At 39.6% G+C, this 24,243-nt stretch overlaps 1 protein-coding gene across 1 annotated transcript in view; it reads right to left on the bottom strand.

Annotated features, from left to right (window-relative positions):
* Window positions 1-24,243, bottom strand: part of ADGRV1 (adhesion G protein-coupled receptor V1) — a 544,484-nt gene that overhangs the window by 51,193 nt on the left and 469,048 nt on the right. Inside the window, exon 87 of the mRNA XM_070465812.1 lies at window positions 14,963-15,084. Coding sequence (XP_070321913.1) covers window positions 14,963-15,084 — 122 coding nt within the window. The remainder of the gene's footprint in view (window positions 1-14,962; window positions 15,085-24,243) is intronic.

The following is a 24,243-nucleotide window of genomic DNA, read 5'->3' as shown; positions in this document are numbered from 1 at the left end:
ACTTAACTTTCACACTTGGGATAAGCAGTGTAAAGGGAGGGATCTCAGTAATATAGTGATTCTTCATGAAAAGTGGATACCTGAAAGGCATATCACCTATACTTCAGTAATATTTACAACTGTGATAAAATTCATTTAATAAGACTATACCCCCTCCAACTCATTGTAATAACTCTGATTACCCTGTGAATTGTTAATTCTGCTAGATTTTAAAAGGGAAAATATCTGAGGGTTTTCTAATTTAAAAACTGGGTAAATTTATTCAATTTTATTTTGCCTATCACTCATTAAAAAAGAAAAAGAATTCCTTTGAAACTCCCTTTTAGTAAATGATCAGGTCACTAATACAGCTCTAGTAATTAGGTTATACAGATTCAGTAATTTTTTTTCCTGTATTCTTCTATTTAAGATTCTCCAACTCTTGCTAGTGCTGGGACGAAGGTGGGCATTCAGTGATGAAACAAGAAATCTGCAGTACAAAGTGCTGTGACCACATCAGCAGACCAGAGGCTGCCCTTACCCTCAAAGAGGAGAGAAAGCAAAGAAGCAAAAGAGAGACAATGATTTCTCAAGCACCGAATCCCTGACTTCGTTTTAAGAGGCCGAAAAGCACATCTGTGAGAACTGCTCCCCAGACTGAATACAGCCAGTGAATCCAAAGCTCCTTTCCAACGCTTCAGATGGGCTGTCTATCCCTAGCTATTGCCAAATTTTCTACGTCTTTGTCTTCACAGCAAATATCATGCAAGGGGAGAAAAACAAAGCCAGAGACTTCCCACGTTTTCCTAGAAAAATGGTAACTGTACTGTGCTTTTGCTGCCGTGTTTAAACTTCATTGACATTCACTGAAAAGTAATTGTGTTAGGGATTTCAGAAAATGGTGGAGTTCATGGATGAGAATGTTACCAGAGGTTTGGGACGCCCACCACATCTGTCCTGTTTAGTTCTTGGGTCTCCTTTAATAGGCACCCTCCTAGATGGTTGGACCCTGGGAAACGCAATCCAGTACTTGATTTCTTCTAGCCCCGTCTTAGTCTCTAACTGTGTCTCATGTGTAAGTTTTTCCTACCCAGTGAGGTCTATATGGGCTTCTCCGATAGCTCAAGTGGTAAAGAATCTGCCTTCCAATACAGAAGATGCAGCTTTGACCCCTGGGTTGGGAAGATCCCCTAGAGGAGGACGTGGCAAGCCACTCCAGTATTCTTGCCTGGAAATTCGGGTGGACGGAGGAGCCTGGTGGGCTACAGTTCATGGGTCTCAGAGAGTCAGACACGGCTGAGGGACGGAGCACAGCACACGTGCGCCCAAGGTCTATGTGACATTTAAAATACAGACCAGGCGACTGGTCCAGGTGGAAGGCAGTTAGACTGCGGCAGTAGTTAAGAGCAGGGGCTTTAGAGAGTGGGGGTAACATGAGATAGGAAAAGAAAGCTGGGGATCTGTAAGGGAGCCAGAGACATGCCACCAACTTCACGTTATTTTAGAGCTTTTTCGGCCTTTGAGGGCTGGAATCATGTGTTTTATTTCTGTTTCAATTTTCTCAGTGCTTACAAACGTCTTAAGCAAGCCAGAGAAGCTTGACTTGCTAACTTGACTTGATACTCAAGGTCACTTTTATTTATTTAGACTGGCTAAATTACACAACTAGGGGAATGAAGGATGGCAGATAACTTGTGGGCAGCATATTCACTGTGGAACCTTCCGTCTGATCTGGAGTCTACTGTATGTTACTGCAGCCCTACAGACCCCAGTGAAGACCTTCAATTAAGCCAGAAAGAGACTGTTCTTTGGGAGATGGTGACTTTATAGTGAACGCCAACGTTACAACAGATGAACGTTTGTGGAAATGCATTAAGTTTTATAAGTGAAGGATAACAAAACAATAATTCATGTGTTAATTATGCTTACCGATTCATTTTAATTCATGCTGCTTCTTTATGCATTTTAATTTAGCAACATTTTTAATTCAACAAGCATTTGCTGAATAGCTGCTATAACCACAGTCTTCTGCTAAGGCGCTGTGGAATAAGTAAATAATAAGAGGTTCCACAGTCTTCCAGCATCACATGGACTAGTGGGGGAACTGATAAGCTACTAGGTGTGTGACCTTTCCTAAGTTACTTATCTAAGCCTCTGTTTCTCTGCATTTAAAATGACAAATATACTAGCCTACCTTGTAGGGCTGTTTTAAGAATGAACTGAAATAAATACAATTCCATATAATAAGCACTTAATATTAGTTATATTGTTATGATTTTCATTACAAAATATATATTGAGCCCAGAGGCATGGAGACATGTGGCCTAACACATACATACACAAACACATTCTAGAGAGACTGTTTTTCAAATTTCAGTGTTAACGTTGTAACACCGAATCAGTGTAACAGGTCAGTGTTCAGTTGTAATTGGCTCAAACAATAAGGTGAAATACATGTAATCCACCACATCACCACTTTATTAGGAGAGTTCCTAAGACTGACAGAGCCTGAAGTGTTGTCCTAAAATGTTAGTTATGCTCAGGAGGGAGGGGACGTATATACACTTACAGCTGATTCACGTTGTACAGCACAAACCAACACAACACTGGAAAGCAATTCCCCTCTAATTAGAAATTTAAAAAAAAATGTTAGTTATGGAACAAACGATACATTCTAACTAATAGACTGTATGTTTATATCAGACTTATATAGTATCTATACACTAGGGTCTTGTAGCCAATAAGATCATTGGGATGATAACTTAGGGAATGTGGCCTGTGACATCATCAGGGTTCTGAAGACTGAATAACCAGCAATTACAGAAACACTGCTAACTGAGTTCAGTGATATACCATGAAGATCTGAAGCTCAGGGTTTGCTTTGTATGAAAATAATCTTAAATTCATATGCAATCATGGTGTCACATGAGGGAAAGGAGAAAGGCAGTTAATGTTACCAAACAACTATTATGTACTAAAAATTACTAAAAATTGTAAAATATATTGTTTTAGGTTGACGTCCACAGAGGTCTTATAAAGTAAATCATAGTATTCCCATTTTGGAAAAATTAAATAACTTGTCTAAGCTAAACATTTGTAGGATAGTATTTCAAAATATTTTCAGCTCACTATTTCATGCTATTTCTCAAGCTAAAGAGAACATTATTTAAAATATTTGCAGAGGAAAACAGCAACACAGAATTGATTTATTCTGAAGGAAGAAGAAAGGAGGACTTCCTGGATCCATCTAAAATATATTTTTTAAATTTCAGTTTATATTTGAATTCATGCCATTAAAATGTTTTGTCAGTAGGATTTTCGCAGGTGCTTTTGTAAAATCCCCATTCTGAGAAGGCAGACCTGTTTCCGAGAGAAGGAACCTTTTGGAACTTGAATCTTTAGTTGCTCCTCTGTATTTCTGTGTTTATTTCCTGTTTGTCCTATTGGCTTAATTTTGTGAAATATGTATAAGGTGATTCCATAGCCAGAATAGCATCCTTGAATCTGTTTTCAATTGATGGATTATAAATTCTAAGACCTTACTCAGTTTTCATTTTTTAAAAAATACTATATATTATATGTGTGTTTGTGTGTGTGTACATATACTGGTGATATACCAGACATAAAATGCATCTCATCAGTTGACCTTAATGCTTATTCAGGCTTCCTCATTGATGTTCTCAGGAGCCCCAGCCCAGTGGATATGTTTTAAGAGGTATCCATTAGATGTGTGATGAACTGCAGTGACTTTAAATATTGTCATTTATTAACATGAATTCTGTTTATGTTAAACATTTATTAGAAATGTGGTGAAATGAATTTAAGACTTGTTCCTGGCTGTAGTAGAGTTTATATCTGATGAACTCTCACTGAGCACAGTTCTATGAGCTGGAGAACGCACTTTTGGATCCACAAACAATAAAACAACAACAAATGCAGTATCAAAACAGCAGGAGGAGGGCATCCAAACAGCTGGTATCTGAGGGACCAGGATCCTAGAGAGAAGCAAAACCAATTGAGCGGGGAGCCCTATATTCACTGCTGTTTCTTTCTTTTTTTTTTCTTCAGGGAATTTTCCAATTCAAAGTGAGATGCCCAGAGGCCAAACAGAAAGCTATAGCCCGGGACTTGCCACCATCTGACTAGGTTGGGGAGACAAAAAAATAGAGTTCAAATCTACTAAAGCACCCAGGACTTGAGGGGCCACGACTCCAGAGAAAAGCGGAATAGTAAAGGCATTTGCCACAGCCGAAGCTGCCTACATGTTGGCTGAAAGGCTAAGAAACTAAGCCGAAAGCAGCTGCTCAGATGCTCAAAAACCAAGCAGAGAATCCAGCGGTTTCATAGTACCAGGGAATGAAAAAATGGTGTCCCAGGACTGCCGAGGAGGAGTTCCAGGAAACATGATCGGCTTTCAGCTGAGTCACTTTGGTACCCTGAACAAACTTTTAGCTTGCCTCAAGACAGGGTGAAGACCATAAGTGGATTAACCATCACAATGCCTGAAACCCACAATGCCTGGACCAAAGAGGTGATTGGCCTATACTCCACTTGGCTTCCCAAAGAAAAATTAAACCCTCTTTAGAGAAGGGAATTGAATTTTGTATACAGGAGTCGCACATGACTGCCACCTATGAGAGTTTACCTGCCAAAACTCAGTATTTGCTTTTCTCATCTGCATGCTTTGGGGAGGAGGCTGTACTGTTTGATTCTTCTACAGTCCCTGCCAATCCTAGGAGTCTCACAATAAACCTGTCTGCCCACATAAGTTACTTACTTGAAACCTGAGGCATGTCCTACACATTTAAAAACAGACGAGTGATGACAACAGATCTATGTTGTAAGCCAAGCACTATGAGTGTAATCACAAAGGATTACACTATGATTACCTATGAGGGGATGAGCCCTTTCGGGGGTGAACCACTGGCTGAAGAGGGGATTTAAAGACCGAGCTGTGATAGACATAGAGAACAGGCTTGGGGGATTGGGAGGTGAGGGAGGAATAAGAAGGAGTTGGGGATTAGCAGACACAAACTAGCGTAAATACAAAGGATAAACAACAACAGTCTAGCACAGACAGCTACATCAGTTTTCTATGATAAACCATGATGGAACAGAAGATGTAAAAAGAATACAACTGAACCACTTTGCTGTACACCAGAAATTAACACAACACTGCAAATCAATTAAGCTTCAATGAACAAAAAAGACTGCGTTTACAAAACTTCCTCTCTTTGGCCTCTCATTGATTTCATACAGATTCTGAGACAAACATTTCTTTTTGTCCATTTATTCACTTACAGTACTTTGTAAAACATCATGTAATGAACAAATTTTACATATATATATATATTTACATAACACATAGGACGAAACTGAGGGTGAAAATTAGCATCTCCCTTTGGAAAGTATTAGCTAACTAAGGCTCAGAGACGCCAAGTCGTTTGGCAGACACTTAATCGTATTCTCCTTCTACTACACCTGACAGCTTAATATGAAAGAATGTTATAAAATATGCATATATATATATATATATATATACATAATGCATTCTCCCCACCCCAATATCTGAGTAACACATGAGATAAAAACAAAATTTTAGACCCTGGAAAAATGAAAAATTAACACCAAGGCAAAGAGTCTAAATGATTGGGGAAAAACTGGCTCAAATGTTCATTGCTTGCTCCGCTCTCCCCAAACTCTTTTAACATGGTGTGGTATGTGTCCTGCTTACCTTAATTCTTGTAGCTTTGATATTTTGGAATCAGAGCATGCTAGGTCTTTTTGCAGGGAAAGTAAAGGCCCACAAAGCCCAGGAAACCATGGTTAAAAATGCAAAAAATGTGGTCATAGAGGGCACAGGAAAAACTTTGAAATGGAAAAACCACCAAGTTAAAAACTCAGATAGGACTGGGGCAGGAGAAATGGGGGTACCTGCTTTGCAAGGATGGAACCAGGTATCAAAAGGTAGTCTATTCAATCCCATCATGTCTAAACGTGTATTTGTAGAAGACATTCACCAGCAGATCAGATCCTGGCACTTTTTATTTAGAGAACCTAGCACAAACAAAAGTAAAAATCCTGCAGTCTGTCTTAAGGGCCCTGCTTGGCCAATCAACGAGTTAATGAAAAGGTAATGCTGTCGTTCACTGTCAAATGGAGTAAGAAGTTTATTGCATGAAAGCCCAGGGATATTAATATTTCGCCAGCCCAGATGCTACTGGGCATTGAACAGAGTGGCACGACCTAATCGGGACAATTTAAATGTATCTCCTTGTCTTAGCTTCTGTATATTTATCTGTAAAGTTATAGAAATGTTCTGGGATGTTCTGAAGAGCACACGCGGCATTCATTAGTTTCTGAATTTCACTCTCCAAAACAAGTGTAGTTAATTTTTTCCCACTGAACTTGACATGGTTCTGGGACAAATCAGTGATACAGTCCCAACCTCCCCTGGCCTCTACATGTTTATTCCAGGGTTTTCTGGGAAGACTGCTTTTCCACTCTTCATGAATAGTTCATGAGCTAGTCTCCAATGGAAACATGGTGACATTTCTTATTACTGTTGGCTGTTGGAAAGCAATCGCGAAGGGAGTGCCTTGAAACAATTAGTCCTCTGTAACTGATTATTTAACAATGTGCATTTCCCAAGAGCTGTTTATCCTCAAAAGGAAGCAGCCAAGACTAAATATGTACTGGATCTAAGCAGACACCTGCACTGAAGCTCTCTGGATGCTAAACAGGAATTGTGAGAAGAAAATTAACAGAGGATTATTAATGTTCTTTTCTATTCCATTTGCAAAGAACTCTGTACCTTTTCGTGTGCAAGGAAACATATTCCATTTCTTGTGATACCTCAAGGACTACTTTTATTGGGAAAATCTCGTCATGAAAGATGGCTTTAATTTTAAAGCTGAAATTCAACATAAAACAACAAGCAATAGATAGAAAGCAAGGAAGGAAGGGGCTTCCTTGGTGGCTCAGACAGTAAAGAATCTGCCTGCAATGAGGAGACCTGGGTTCAGTTCCTGGGTCGGGAAGATCCCCTGGAGAAGGGAATGGCAACCCACTCCAGCATTCTTGCCTAGAGAATCCCATGGACAGAGGAGCCAGGCAGGCTGCAGTCCATGGGGTTTCAGAGTCAGACACAACTGAGCAATTAACACAGAGACACACCAGAAAAGAACAGAGGAAAGAAGGCAGAAAGAGAGGGAAGGAATGAAGGAGAGAGGGAAAGAAATGGGAGAAAAAGAAAAAAACCACTATTTTTTAGTAGAAGGAAAATGTTTTATGTGTTCAAGGCACTCGAGTGGCCACTAAAGAACAATTATCTTTGCTAAAATGTATGAGAAACGGTTCCCACCTCTGAGAACTAGGCACTTATTTCCCTAGTCATTTAGCTGTTTAAGATGTGGGACTAGGAATGAAAATGATTTTAACCAGCTGACCTTAAATTTGAATACAGGCTATATATTTTTAGCTACAAATTCCATGTTGTAACTCCCTTCTCTGAAACAGGGAATGACTCAAAAACTGCCAGGGAACATCTCGAGACCAGATGCTCGCATAAACGAACAAGTTTAAGTCAGTTACAGAGAGACAGTCAAGTAAGACTCTGAAGAATGTGGTCTCATAACTCACAAACTGAGAAGTGTCATATCCTCATACTGTGTAAAGTTCTGCTCCTTTGCCAACTTATGCATTCCAAGAAGAATGCATTTTCAGCTTTTGGAAAGGTTCTTCTCCGTATATGAATCAGTTCCAAAAACTTATTTTTCGCCATCTCCAAGAAGCTCATGCCTCTTTACTGCTGACTACCCTCATTATCTTACACAGGATTCCCCGATAAGAAGATTATCAGTTGGTGAGATTTTGACTGAGTAAATGGGACAGCCCTAGAGAAGCCTGGAATATACGCTGTGTTTAGTCTGAAGCTGAGTGGTTCAGGTTAAAAATAGAAATGCATTTTAGAACACAGTTAGTCTAGGTGCGATGCCCACAATGTTTAGAGTGTGGCATAGGTACCAACCCATCAGATTGTAGGACTAGCGCTGGAGCAGTTGCTGGAGGCTCTCTGTCTAGCCAAGCATTAGCCTTTCAGCTGGCAGGCCCTCTGGATCACTTGCAGGGGGTTGAGACAGTAGCTGTTTCAACAGTCTAATGATTGATAGGGCTCTATTAGTGACACAGCAGAGTATCAAACTTAGTCATTACTTCCTGTAATGGTTTACACAAATGCAGATATACCTTGGACTAAATATTTTAAGAAAGTTGTCACCTATAACTTTTAGCACAATTCTACTTAGAAATGATAAGCTCTACCAGAAAAGCTTCCCTGATAGCTCAGCTGGTTAAGAATCTGCCTACAGTGCAGGAGACCCCAGTTCAATTCCTGGGTCAGGAAGATCCCCTGGAGAAGAGATAAGCTACCCACTCCAGTAATCTTGGGCTTCCCTTGTGGCTCAGCTGGTAAAGAATCCGCCTGCAAGGTGGGAGACCTGGGTTCGATCCCTGGGTTGGGAAGATCCCCTGGAGAAGGGAAAGGCTACCCACTCCAGTATTCTGGTCTGGAGAATTCCAAGGGCTGTATAGTCCAGGGGGTTGCAAAGAGTTGGACATGACTGAGCAACTGAATGCAAATCAAAACTACAATGAAATACCACCTCACACTGGTTTGAATGGCCATCATCAAGCAATCCACAAACAACAAGTGCTGGAGAGGGTTTGGAGCAAAGGTCACCCTCTTGCACTGCTAGTGGGAATATAAACTGATACAGCCACTATGGAAGACGGTATGGAGATTCCTTAAAAAACTAAGAATAAAACTACCATACAACCCAGCAATACCACTTCTAGGCATATACCCTGACAAAACCAAAGTGGATAAAGATATATGTACTCCAGTGTTCACTGCGTCAGTATTTACAATAGCTAGGACATGGAAGCAACCTAGATGCTCATTGACAGACGGACGTATAAAGAAGCTATGGTACATATATACAATGAAATACTACTCATCCGTAAAAAGGAACACATCTGAGTTGGTTCTAATGAGGTGGATGAACCTAGAGCATATTATACAGAGTGAAGTAAGTCAGAAAGAGAAAAAAATATCATATATTAACGCATATATATGGGATCTAGAAAGATGGTACTGATGAACCTATTTGCAGGGCAGCAATGGAGAAGGAAACGGCAACCCACTCCAGTGTTCTTGCCTGGAGAATCCCAGGGACGGGGGAGCCTGGTGGGCTGCCGTCTATGGGGTCGCAGAGTCGGACACGACTGAAGCGACTTAGCAGCAGCAGTGGAGACGCAGACGTAGAGAACAGACTGATGGACAAGGGCTGGGGAGAGGAAGGAGAGGCTGAGATATACGGAGAGAGCAGCACGGAAGCATACACACTAGCATATGTAAAACAGCCAGTGGGAATTTGCTGTATGACTCGGGGAACTCAGCTGGGGTTCTGTAACAATCTAGGGGGGTGGGAAAGGGAGGGAGATGGGAGGGAGGTTTAAGAGGGAGGGGCCATCCATGTACCCATGGCTAATTCAAGCTGATATATGACAGAAAGCACACCAATATCATAAAGCAATCATTAATCAACTAAGAATATATATAAAAAGAAACCATAAGCTCAACTTTTAGCTTTAAAAAATTGAAATTATTGAATTAATGGATAAGAGAACTAAGAAAAATATTAAACACAGTCCTTTATGACTTTCTGTGGACAATGTAGACACATCTGGTTTACAATGGATCCTAAGGATATTTGTAATATACCAGTGTCACACTGATTAAGTTTTCTAATAGTTTGACAGCAGCTGTACTTGGCCTTGTCTGAACTTACATCAATGAACAAGAAAATCTAGAAATATGCTTAGTGGACATGTGTTACTTTGGTCTGCCTAGCCCTGTTACCATTCTATTGACAAGAGACTCTTCTTCTGGTGGGGATTCCATTTCATGTGGTTTTTCTGAGAGCAACATATCTTCCCACTATTAGCATCTGCTCATGACCCAGGCATGGCCAGAGGACCTGTCACCCTATGATTGGTTTTTGGATAATCAGTGACCTAGGGGGTGAAGGTAATTTAAGTCTTTCATAGTGTATTCCCCGCTTTATTCCCTGAAAATCAGGATGTGTTCAGCTCACATTTATACATCAAGCACATCACAGGGAAGTGGAAAGTAAAACAGATACCATAAACATGCTGACATGCTAGCAAGCAACTCCTAGAATTAAAAAAAAAAAATCCTAGGGAATAAACTTAGAGGACATTTCCCCCTTCATTCTCTATGTTCTGTTCACTCTTGATACTCAACAGTTTAATTTTTTTTTATCAAGAAGATGTAAATAACACGCACACATAAAATTTAAACATGAATTAAAGTTAAGCTCTTGGGGAAAAAATGTCTTAGAGTTCAAGGAAAAACAATAAAAATAACAGTTGACATATTTAGAATAACTTTTTTAATATTACTTTTGCACTGGCATCCATCACTCTTTAAATTATTTCCTATACATTTTCTTAAAATGCTCAAACAGAAGTTTGCAAGTTCAACCCCAAATCTTGAGCAAGTGATTGAGAAATTTCCGATAATATTTCAAGTAATCAGGTTTTCTTTTTAAAATTGTATCCAATAATATATATCAAAATATCAGAATATTATAAAAATATACCTCCATCTGTCAGTTTCAGAGCACCTACGACATAATAATCTGGATTAAAAAGTGAGGCAGTAATAACCTCTGAGCAAAATATAAAAGCCAAGTGTAAGATATATAATACACTTCTGTGGTCACAGGTGTTGACAAAAGCCAATAAGAAAATATGAAGTTCAGTTAAAAAATAAAATTGCTAAGTTTTCATGGAATATAGTGACTACTATATAGCCATATACCATGGAAATGCCCAAGGTGAAGACATGAGATAATTAACACATTAAATGAACCTTAATAAACCCTAGAGAAACCATCTTTTCCAAGTGTTTCTTCACAGGTGCTCATTTTAGCTCTGACTCAGCAATGGTACTAGGAGTGTGCCAAAGTCCAGATACCAGACATCAGGGGTACAAACAGTCATGGCTTCATTGGTGCCGCAGAGATGGAAGGAAGTTCATTAAACTTCCTTCCTGTTTAACTTCATTCAACAGGCGTTTGAAATATTTTTAGTTAAGCTTATACTTAGCTTGTTTTCAGTTCCTCAAAGAAAGAAATCATAACAATTCCTTTTATATCTTCTCATGAGATACAGTTCAATGCTCAACAATCCTCCTTTACTACCAAGCCTCCCACTTCCATAACAGCTCAATAAACCTTTTCCTTGTGTGAGTGGCTGGAGAAGTTACAAAGGCTACCATTTTCATCTCAGGGCTTAATTTATGTAATTAACTGCTGAATTACAACCAGCAACCTGAATCCCACCAATTTCTAGACAGTCATGCCTTTACCATCTTCCAACTCACCATAGTTTGCTATTTACATCCTGCCTAGAACCTGCTCCTTACCTTTTACTATTTTTACCTCAAGCTTTTAATCCATTCCTCTCAACAAACGTCTTTGCTTTTTGCCTTTCAGAGATAAGAGACAGCACTGGATACAAACTCCAGCTTTCCACAATTTCAGCTCCAGAATAGTTTCTAGGGTACTCTTATCCTTCCTTCTCTCGGAGAAAGAAACATGTCTACACCTCTCTCAGACAGACCGTGCATCTCTTCTGCTCTCCCTGCCCCTTTTTACTGCCTTCTACGTTAGTTCCTTCCACAAGAAAACCAAACCCCCAAGTGTCCTTGGCACTAGCCAACCCTCCTTCCTAAGCTATTGCTTTCTCCATTAAACATCTTGAATAAAACAAACAACCAAAAAAAAAAAAAAAAAAAACCTGTTCTGTATGTATGAGGTACTGTATGCTTTACACACATTATGCAATTTCATTAAATCACACTGTAATCTTGAATGGTCTTTATTCTCGTTTCATAGATGAAGAAAGTAGAACTGAGTAAATACCTATGACTCAGCTGAAGTCAACCAGATAGCAGGCTGGTGGAGCTGCAGTCACACTTACTTTAGCCAGCGGTTCTCAAACTGATTTCCAGAGTAGCTGAGTCAGCTGTGTCAGTCAGAACTGTCAGAAATGCAGATTCTCAGACCCCACCCTGATCTACTGTATCAGAAAAGCTGGGTGTGGGGCCTACCATCTGTGTTTTAACAAGTCCTTCATGTGCCTCTGTGGACACTCCACTTCGGGGACTAGGGCAGTAGGCCACACTGCACTCGTCTTATCCTATTTAACTTCTCAGCTACACTGGACAGAGTTAGGGGTCTTCTTCTGAAGCTTTCTTTTCTTCCAAAAATTCCCAACTACCATATCTTGATTCTCTTTCATTAGCCTTCTTACTAAACCATTGGTTAGTTTTACCAAAGTCTCCCAAATCTTACCAACTCCACTGCATATTCCCTAAGACTCTCTCCTGATGTAATTTCCATGTTGACCAAAAGAGTCAGTCCGCAGCCATGGACCTGAGCCAGGATCTTTAGGTGACTCTCTAACACCCAGTGCATGCTAAGTCACTCAGTCATGTCCGGCTCTTTGTGACCCCGTGGACTGTGGCCCACAGGCTCCCCTCTCCATGGGATTCTCCAGGCACGAATATTGGAGTGGGTTGCCATGCCCTCCTCCAGGGGATCTCCCTGACCCAAGGGATCGAACCTGGGTCTTCTACGTTTCCTGCATTGGCAGGTGGGTTCTTTATCACTAGCACCACCTGGGAAGCTCCCAACTCCTACATTTAATTGGCTAAACCAAATTTCATCAATATTTATCTCTATAATATTCTCAAAGCTGCCACCTACCTCTCTTCTCAGTTTACTCCCAAACATTATAGGCTGGAATATGACAACAGCCTTCCTGCCTGGAGCGGCTCTTCTTTTCAACACCCTCCTAAACATTTCCAGCTATCCTTCTAAAAAGTAGGTATGAGCATCTCATTCCTATTCAAAATTTTTTAAAATGCCCAAAATTTAAAAAAGGAAAAACTCAACTTTGATGGTTTCCCCTTTACCTAAAGGCTGAAGTTTATCATCCCCTTCTGAGCATGGAAACACGGCGATTAAGACAACCCAGCCTTCCGTCTCCTCTCCCACCACAGCTTTTCTAACTGTATAACCTTTCCCAGTGTAGGCAAGACTAACCACGTTTCCATTTTGCAGCCTGGTCTAACACTGTATTCTCTGCCTGAAATACCCAACTCTGTCTACTTGTCACTTTTTGGACTTCCCTATAGCTCAGATGGTAAAGAATCTGCCTGCAATGCAGGAGACCCAGGTTCGACTTGACCCCTGGGTTGGGAAGATCCCCTGGAGAAGGAAATGGCAACCCACTCCAGTACTCTTGCCTGGAGAATCCCGTGGACAGAGGAGCCTCACAGGCTACAGTCCAAAGAGTCGGACACGACTAAGTGACTAACACACAGAGGTGACACAAACTAGGAGCAGGAAAAATGAATGAAATATATCGAGTATAATTAGGTCACAGGCCTCATCTAAAGAGGGCAATGTCTACTCAGGACTTGAAAATTGCTGCCACGCAAATACTGTCATTGAAGAAAAGCCAGACATTCAGGGTTTGATGTGTAATTTTTAAGTTGAGCAAATAGTAAAAAAAAAAAAAATTTTAAACCCTGTACTGTGTACCATTGTGTGTTCACCAAACAAAATGCATCTGTCGGCTGTCAGTGTAGACTTTGGTATTAGTTCTGCTAGGCCCAGGGATTCAAAGGTGACCAAGACAGGGCCTCTGACCTGAGTGGCTAACCTCTGGGGTGCAGCTCAAACACTAGCCCGGCAGGAGCAAACAAGCCCTCCACTCTGCTCTCATAACACTGTGTTTACATGGCACCTGCCACAGGATACCCTTACAGCGAATTGTTTGCTTACTCCCTGAATCATCAGATCCTCGAGGAGCCGGGCTGTCATCCTCGTCCTCGTAATGGCATCACTGTGCTGGTACTGGGTACTCAATTATAACTCTATTGAGAGATGTCTATATGTCAACTTGTATCAACCTGATTCCAAATGTTTAAGTGACTTTGTATTTTTCCCCTCCCTAAATTGATATTCTGATTTGATTAGGCACCACCTTGTTAAATATGATTTCATTAATGAACCTGTCTGAGAAAAAGCAAACCTAAACATGGTTTGAGTCATATTTCAGTTGTGTGCTATAATCCTAACACTTTTTCTACAGAGATTTTTTTTCTTATAAGATGGTGATCTGTTTAGAGAAATCCCTGATAAATTCAAGAGACTGTTTTAGTCTACAAACAGATCTTTTCACTTTGGAAAATAAGAAAAAAAATGAGTTCACTTGTTCCATTTGCTAATTTCAGAGTGCAACTTTTTTTCCATTTAACAAAAGCACAAAAAAGTCAGCTTTAATTTTTGTTAGTTATATAATTCCTAGTTATGCTATCCAAACATGCTCACAAAGCTAACTTAAGCTAGGCATTGCCAGACTCGGAGGACGTCAATCATTTTCAGTGAACCAAAACACCAAGCACCAGACTTAATAGGGAACTACTTGACCATCATTGTTATTTCACTCTCAGCTGATCTAATTTTTAGATACAAACCCAGTCCAAATATATGCACATGCCCTAGATAGCTGCCATCTGTAAACTTTATAAATATCAATCCCGCTGAAAAAGAAACATGTTTTTGTAGTTACTTAGGTGTTGTCAAAATGAAGGAGGGTAAAGATTTTGTCTTTCTATTTATATAACCAGCAAGTTAGAAGCCCAGCCATATTTAAGGTGTTAAGAAAATTTAACACAATCTTTATCACTTTGATCTAACACTCGGCGTGATGTTTTGTGCATATGAATTCACCTCTGTGTGGATGCTTGATTCCTTTATGTTGAAACTCCACGCCTTGTGTTCACTAGGACATGTGTGTGCTGTAACCCAACCGTGAGGCTTACCTGCAGGCTGTTGAAAATGACGAACAGAACCAACATCCAGAAGTGTCTGTAAGCCATGTGCAGGCCTCCCCAAAGCCATGTCATCGAAATCAGGGCAAAGAGATACAAAACCAGTGGGATTTCTAGACACCATAAAAGAAAAAGAGTTTTTGAACTTGAGAATACTCCATAATCATACACGTACACAAAATTATTTTTAGCTCCTTCCTGGAGATACCCTTTGTGCCCAAGTCCCCATTTTGAAAGAACAACCTTGGAAATCCCATTCTTAGTGATTCCAAAGAGGAGGGAACATTGCTGAGTCTACATTCCTTCTGTTCTCTCTCTGCCCTCGGAGGAGGAGACCTGTTCCTCTCCTAGACTACCACCTGCTGGCCGGTTCAGGAAGCGCCGAAGATGCAGTCACACTTCGATCCCGGGAAAGGCCCGGTATATAAACCTGCTCACAAGTGCTCTCCATCAGAAAATGGCAGGCAGCAGTGTGCTTCCAAAATTACAGCAGCCTAGTCTAACATTTTGAATCATTAATGAACTTGTTTGTATGTAAACATATGTATTCATATCTTTTTTTCTGACTGAGTGGACACCGAGGTTTACAGCTGTGGTTAAGAGTAAAGATGAAGTGACTGATTCACTACTGTCAACAGTAAGCTTATTCTACCATTGTTTTATCATGAGATTTGTTTTGACAGTTCCCAGAACAGATTTCTTCCAGGCCAAAGGACTTAATTACCCTTTCTACTTTATCTCTGATATTTGGGATTTAGAATAATAATCTTAAAAGAGGGGATAATAATATTTAAAGCCATATAAAATTTGGAAAGTGAATCAGATCTTGTTGTTGTTTAGCAGCGAAGTCATGTCCAACTGCTCTGTGACCCTATGGACCACAGCCCACCAGGCTCCTCTGTCCATGGGATTTTCCAGGCAAGAATACTGGAGTGGGTTGCCACTTCCTTCTCCAGGGGATCTTCCTGACCCAGGGATCGAAACTACATCTCCTGCTTGGCAGGCAGATTCTTTACCACTGAGCTACCTGGGAAGTCTGTCTCGTAGAGTATCCTTAAATTTGAGTTTGGTATTTTCTCATGATTTAGATTATAAACTTTGCCAGAAATCACGGAAGTGATGCTGGGTTCTTTTTACAGCATTCTATTGGTTTCCACAAGAATTCAACTTGTCCCATTACTTAGGGCTGTTCGTTTTGGTCACTTGATAAGGCATGAATTCTCCACTATAGTCTTTTTTCCTTTGTAACTAGTATATCTTGTATGGCATTACTTAGGAACAAGGTAAATATTCTTTCACTTATCAAATATTTGGTTTATTCATTTGTTTTTATAATATAGATTCATAGATTCTCAATGTAATGGGTTATTACATACTATGTTGTTGTTCATTGCTAAGCCGTGTCTGACGCTTTGAGACCCCATGGACTTTAGCCCTTCTATTACTACCTGTTTATTTTGATGTTCAAATTATCCTAAGTCTGATTAATGGGCGCCCCTTCAAGATGATTTCTGTCAGGTCATCGTTCTGATAGCATTCCCTTGCTTCAAGACGTTTCAAGTTCATCTCATACTTCTGCCACAGTCCTATTTCTTTTAGGGTAGAAGGGTGTTTAGAAACCAATGTCTGGGGCTGCGTATAGTCTTTGGTATTGGATTACTGCTGTTCCTAAGTTCTCTCAGAGCTAGAGCATACATGTTTGTGCGTGTATGTGCATGCGTGTATGCACACACACACACACACATCCCTATTTCGATATCTATCTCTGTATAATGAAAATCATCCTTTTATACCAATACTCCCAATTCCAATACAAAGCTACAAGGTTAATTGTAATTTTCTCTTTCTCTGTATTTTAATTTCCTTCTCTGTTGGTAAGCAATGTATTTCTCATTATTCCTAAAATATTTACTTATTTGATTGTAACCAATTTCCCATTGCTGTTGTCCGTCCCTGACACAGACGGCACCCCCAAACCTACCCAAGGCTCAGGTTCTCATGAGCCTTGTCAGTGCACCCTACCCTTCACACGGATACCCCCTCACAATGATGGGGCTGGGATGCTGCATCCTGGACACCTTCCAGTGGATGCATACCTTGCTCTGTACAGACTCATGGCATTAGGGTAGGACAGCTCCGGAAGAGAGAAGAAAGAGCAGGGAAGAAGGAACATGAGCATTTTTTTCTGAGAAGGAAACCATGATGACATCTTGTGAGATATTCTTTTCACAGAAAAAAATGTCAATTGTCTGAGTTATTACCACTATGCAGAGCAAATAAGAATAATATAATGCAACATAATTTACAGATGAATAGTCCTTTTGTCATTAATGCCTTACCATAGGACAGGAGTGAATATATTAAGGTTTATTTAGCCTTTTTTAAAAAATTCATTTTTGCTTAATGAAGTCATACAATTTGATAAAGGCCAGAAGACTCATTTGTACTTCTGACAAGATACCCTAATATTTAGGAAACTGCCTGAGCTATGCTTATGAAAGTTTTCAAAGATTAGGTATTAGTTTGGCAATTGCCTTCTTTGCTCTCACTGTGCAAGGACAAGATTCTATTTATGGCTCTGTGCACAGTACAAAAGGACATGCATATTTTGCATGAAGAGAGACAAACCAAATTTTCAAAATCTGGCCTGCATGTTTGTGTGAGTGCCGAGAGCCAGATGAGCGCTGTGTGCTGATAAAGCTCAGTGCGCAAGCCAAAAGAGCATACCAGGGCTAGCAAGAAATACCCAGAGCTCAGGTTTTTCTGGTACTCTGCAGAAAAGTGTGGTAGCTCGGCACCCCAGATGAGAAATGGCACGAAAAGAAAGCCAGTCGTAAATAACTCAGCATACCGAACAGAAGACCCCTGCCTGCTTTTCCGGCCATGCAACAATGATTCAGACCTGATTTCAGATGGAAGAAATACATCCAGAGGGAAATCTGGATTTCGTGGGCCTGAAGTTTATAAAACTTTGAAAAGTTTCTTTAAAAAGTAAAAATTTCCAAAGCATAGTTAGATAGAAGATCTTGGAAGGGGCCAATGCAAGTTAAGAGGCCCTAAAATGCATGCTTCATCGGCTTTATGGTTAACCTAAAGGAGGTACCTTTCACCTTTCTGGGGTCAAGAGGAGTGTGTTGTGTTAGTCATTCAGATGTGTCTGACTCTTTGGGATCCCATGGACCATAGCCCGCCAGGTTCCTCTGTCCATGGGATTCTCCAGGCAAGAATACTGGAGTGGATTGCCATTTCCTTCTCTAAGGGATCTTTCTGACCCAGGAATCGAAACTGTGTCTCCTGCATTGGTAGGCGGGTTCTTTACCACGAGCGCCACCTGGGAAGACCAGGGGGTCAAGAGTAACAGTGATCAAAAGAAGGGGTGTGAGAGTGGGAGATGGTAATGAAAGTGGAGGGGACACACTTCTGTTTAAAAGCTACTATGAAATCCACTTGGCAAACTGGAAATGAATTCTCTTCTAATGAACAGCGTTCAGTTACATATTTCCTAAGCTGATACTTCACATTTGGTGAAAGGCTAGTAACTTTTCTGTTGGCTGTGTAAGCACTGCTTACAATGCAGGCATTTATAAGAGGCAATGCTAAAAAGTTACATTTAGGAGTGAATTAGTTAATAGAAAACAGAATCATTCCAACGTTCTCAATAAAAGGAAACCCTTAAAACACAGTACGGGGCCCATGGAATAATGGTATCTGGATTAAGACTGTTGAGACACCCCTGGTGGTCCAGTGGCTAAGACTCCATGCTCCCAATGCGGGGGGCCAAGGTTCGATCCCTGCTCAGGGATCTAGCTCCCACATGCTGCAACTAGGAGTATGCATGCCACAACTGAAGATCCTGCATGCTGCAACTAAAGATCCTACAAGCCGCAGCAAAGACAGAAGATCCTATATGGCACTACCAAGACCTGGCACAGCCAATAATAGACAGACAAATATTTTTTTGGAAAAAGACTGTGCTACCCAGAATATATCAGGAACCCCTACAACTCAACAGAAACCAAAGAACCGAACTAAAAAATGGCCAATGGACTTAAAGAGATATTTCTCCCCGAAAGATAGACAGATGGCCACCGAGCACAGGCAAAGATGACCAACATCACTAGTCACTAAAGAAAAGCAAGTTAAACCCACAGTAAGATGCCGTGTATACCCGCTAAGAAGGCCCTTGTCGAAAATCAGAATACTACAGATGTTGGCAAAGATGTGGAGAAATTGGAACCCTAGTGCCTTGGTGGTAAGAATGAAATATGGTGCAGCGGCTATGGAAAATGGTTTGGTGGCACTTCAAAAAGTTAAAAATACAATTACTGTACAGTCTAGAAATTTCACTCCTAGGTATATGCTCAGAATAACTGAAAATAAGGACTCAGAGACTTGTACATCAGTCTTCATGGCAGCACCGTTCATGCTATCCGAAAGGAGGCAACAGCCCAAAAGTCCCTCAACAGATGAACAGATAAGCAAAATGTGATTATGTACATGTAGTGAAATACTGCTCGGCTTCACAAAGGGGTGAAATTCTAACATATGCTACAAAGTGAAGGAACCTTGAAAACATGTTAAGTAAAGCAAGCCAGACACAAAAGGACAAATATTATATGATTCCACTTACATGCAGTGCCAAGAATAGGCAAATTCAGAGACAAAGCATAGAATAGAGGTTACCTGGAGCTGGGGCAGGGTGGGGGTGGGGGAATGAGGGTGTTATTGCTTAATGGGTACAGAGTTTATGTTTGGGATGATGAAAAAGTTCAGAAAATAGATGGTGGATGCATTTATTGCTACTGAACTGTACACTTAGAAACAGAATGGTAATTTTAAGTTATGCATATTTTACTACTATTTTTTGAAAGCCATACTATTAATAAAAAAGACAAGCTTGTGTCAAGATAAAGTTCCACAAAGGAGAAAAAAAATAAATCCTTGAAATACTTAAAATACTTACATCAGCAAGAATCATTAATGTGAAAAACAAAGCGATCTGAAAAGGTTTTAGTGAAAGAAGTTACTTGTGGCAAGTAAAAAACAAACAAAAAAATTAGCCAGTGCATTTGTCATTTGGTACTACTCTAATTAGAAAAGTCTACTTATGGGAGTTAGTAGATTCCACTGAGAATATACAAAATCTCTTTATTTTTTAGTGTAAAATATGACTTCAATGAATTTCATTGCCATTTTTAAAGAAAGTATGGGGCTGAATTATCTCTTTTCTTTGTAATTGCTGCCTTGGCTTTACTGCTATGCACCAGTGACAATTATGGCTTTATTATGGAAATCACACCTCATTTACATGAAGCTGAAATTTATTCTGTGTTTACAATCTTCTAAAGTACTTGCTTTAATTTTACCTCACTGACCTTCTGATTCTAACAATTTGGATGTGCTACTAAAACAAACTCATCAATGTAAAACAAGGAAGACAAGTGTGAAATAATGTGGATTTAAGATATTTATGGGTCTATTTCCAACAATAAACACGCATCATTTTTAAATTAGAAAGAAAGGTAATTGAAAAGAAGGCATCAAAAGGTCTTATTTCTAAAATATGGGCCTTTATTCTGAAATGAACAGATACTTGAAGGCCAAGAAGTTTCATTGATCTGATCCATTCCCTGGTGAGAAAATATTAAATCCACTCTTGGGCTTTTTTTAACAAGGGTTAAGACACGATGCACAGTTACCTAGCGGTGTGTTCGGCAAATAAACCTAATGTCATAGGCAATAACAGGGCACATTCTTCACAAAGCTGCCAAGTCAGCATTAGGATACTGTGGCTGGAACAGACTACAAACTTAGAGATGGGATTTGTAAATTGTTCAAAGGAATGCTCCCTATACTTCATTTGGGTAGTTTGTATTCCTAATCTTTGGTCACTAGTCCTATACTTGGTTCTATTTTAGAATTTCCTTCTTGCCTCAGTACTTCGACACATTCCTGGAAGAGCTCTTGAGAACCCACCTGGACAAGCGGGAATCCACACTAAGGCCTCTGGCTCCAGTCTCCAGAGACAGTTGCACGTGTTTGTCACAGCAGGCTAGACTCTGTGTATGTCAACTCAGTGATGCGCCAGGTTCTTCACTTTAGCCATCCTGACCAAATTCATACTCTCCAGTGAAGTATGAAGATCACACAGATTGGTGGGTTGCTTTCAATGTGCACACTCACATCCAAACTATCACTGAAAAGTTCCTGATGAACCTTTATTTAAAATGAACCTCTCCATGTCTTCTATTCCCCTGTCCCCTTTGACATTTCCTATTCTCTCCTGCCCTATTCTACTCCATTCCAATCCATCCCATCTCATCCCACTTCACTCTAAAATGCTGCAATGAGACTCACCAGTGTATTGTGACTCACAATGTGTAAATCTTTGATCTAAAAGATAGTTCAAGAAGCTAGTAGTCTATCTTAGACATAAAGTAGGCACAGTAAACATAACTATCATGGGATGCCTACAGCCATCATGTTCTGATATGGATTTACCCTGACCTTTCTTGGGATGTGAAGGAGGCAAGCCTAATTTGGAGGGACCTGCACAGGTAATATATTAACTCTGCAGGCAGAAAGTCAATACTGGCCTACAGCATATTTTCCAGGTATAAGAGAAATGTGAGAAAATTCTCAAAGGAGTCTCAAGTCTGCTGGGAACCTAAATAGCAGTGCTTTGTCAATGGGTGACTTCGGGCTCTCCTGGACATTAGAAGACAGTTGAGTGTCAGGCCTACTTTGAGGGTGATTTATTGGGATTGAAAAAAAATGGTACAAGCCTAGAATTATGGTCTCGCCTTGCAAAAGCTATATATAATTTTCAATTTGCAGGCTATAATTTTGAATCTAAGGAGAATAATCAAGTTAGATGAGACATACCCACACGGACCTTGCATGCACTGTTATTAGAGTAATTCCATTTGAACCATGTACTTCAAAGTTGCCAGATAATATCCTACTGGGAAGGGGGGTCAAATAGGTCTGTGATTCTTAAGGAAAAGGTGAAATTACCTGTTTTTTTCCCTTGTGAGAAAAAGTATCTTGCAACTATGGGAAGGAGAATTATCATTTGGTTTCACAACCAACATAGAAATTTTCTAAACACTTCATAAATGTTTCATAAAATGACATTATGATCAACGTTTTTAGAAGATCAGAGTTCTAAAACAAACATGAAGTCAGCCAACCAACAATCGAAGACTGGCTTAACCTAGTTTTCTAACTACATTACCAGTTACTTAGCCGTGAAGGAGTTCAAAACAGTCATCTCCAGGCATGCTCAGGCACCTAAGAGCAATTCCCAACACACTTGGCTTTCATAATACAATGAAAATGTACAATGCATCTTTCAACCTGCTACATCTATATTTTAAATCTTACTAGATGGTCTCATAATTTGAGGAATTAGGCTACTGTGTATTGGCCATGACTAGCCAGTTATGTTTAAAGATAATTTGATAGTACATCACAGAGCCGTCATTACAATTTAATAGGCTCTAATTCAACATTGAAGTCTTGAGTCAATTCTGACACAATGTCTCAGAAAAATTAACACTAACAATAACTCTATGTGCTCAAGAAAATATTTTTACAGCGTGTTAAATATGTCAGTTCTCAGAACTGTTTCCTGGTAGAGACCCCTGATCTGAATAAATGCCAACTGACCTCAATGCTTTTATTTCCTTTCTTTAATTTGGGTCTCTAGCCCTCACATTACAAAACTGTAACATTGAGTAAAATGTTTATTTTATTTCCTTTGCCATGTCACTATTCTAAAAAGTCCACTTGAATGAAATCTTCTGGTTCCTGTCAACGTGATTCACTGACTTTCTTCTTCCAACAGATATTCTGGTATCAGATTATCAGGGCATAGTCTGATCTTAAAAATACAGCTATGTATTTCTCAAAAGCTTTGGGGATGTTATTTACTGTCTATTGTTAAATAACTATACCTGTAAATATAGGCAACTAATATCAAACCCACAAAGAGAGCTGTTTTCAAGAATATATAACAACAGACCACAAAGTGGTGTAATGCTTGTGTTATATAAAAGCTTATCATTGTCTATTTAAACAATGGCCCAGTACCCACAGGTGTGTCAGGAATGTCTATGCCAATGGAAACGAACTAATATTTTATTGCTCATTCTAACTAACAACCTTGGATCAAGCCCTTACATGAAAAAGAAAGAGAAACCATTGTGCTAAGAAAGAAAGGCAATCAGCTGGGTGAATGGCCATGTGCATGATCTAGGGAGAAGGAGACCGTCCCCAAAAACCATCTACATTGACAATATTTATATGTTGGTGGCCAAAGTAACCTTACCAACGTGACTTGGACCTAATGACAGACTTCAAAATTTTCTTTCTGTATTTGTTTGTCAATATTATATGTAGATCTAAAAATGTGTAAGATTTTAATTCTAACTCTTTCTCCTCTTTCATGTGGAAATTAACATTGTTAATGGTTAGACCGTTTCAGCTATTAGTATTTCAGGTGTCAGCTATTAGTAGTAAATAGAAGGTAGATATTAGAGCTTATTTTCACCTCAGGCTCAAAACTATGTTCCCACTTTTTTCTTCCCTTTCTCTTTCCTTCTTTCCTCCCTCTCTCCTTCCCTTCCTTCCTTCCCAAGCCTCCGACATGGAGCTACTCACTTACTATTACTATTAGTAGTAGTATTGCTCTTAATATTCAATTCCATCTTTAATAGGTTAGACAGATTCTTCTACATTTTTCATTTGTTTCTTTTTTTAAAAAAATCAAGTGAAGTTTATTCTGTTACAAAGTCTGTGAGCCACATTTTGAAAAAAAAAATTTTTTTTCATGGTGGCATTTAACCATAGATTGTGTTTACGTGAAAAGACTCTGGCATTAGTGGGGAGAATGCTGGAGAGAGGAAAATCACCCTACTTCTTGGAAATCATATAATTAAATGTGTAAGTATCAACAATTGTTCATTTCAATTACTTGTTGATTTACAACCACATCGATTTACACTGTCTTATAAAACTACAATAGAGCTTCAAATTGCTCTTCAACATTTTTAGTGTTTCCTATGACCCAATTTCTACTCCTTTCTTGAAGCTGATACATTCTAATTATAAATCATATAATTTTGCTTTCCTGAATGTAATTTATACTAAATTTTATAATTTCCTTCTGTCAAATTCAATTAAAAGAAAAGATATGTTTTGAACAAGGGCCCTGAGCCAAATAAATTTTTTTAAAAAGCATGCACTGAAGTTGACTGAATGGGATTTAT

Source organism: Odocoileus virginianus, chromosome 3, assembly GCF_023699985.2.
Source record: "Odocoileus virginianus isolate 20LAN1187 ecotype Illinois chromosome 3, Ovbor_1.2, whole genome shotgun sequence".
NCBI classification, from domain to species: Eukaryota; Metazoa; Chordata; class Mammalia; order Artiodactyla; family Cervidae; genus Odocoileus; species Odocoileus virginianus.
Note: the sequence above shows the minus strand (reverse complement) of the source record. Positions and strands in the feature narration are given on the sequence as shown.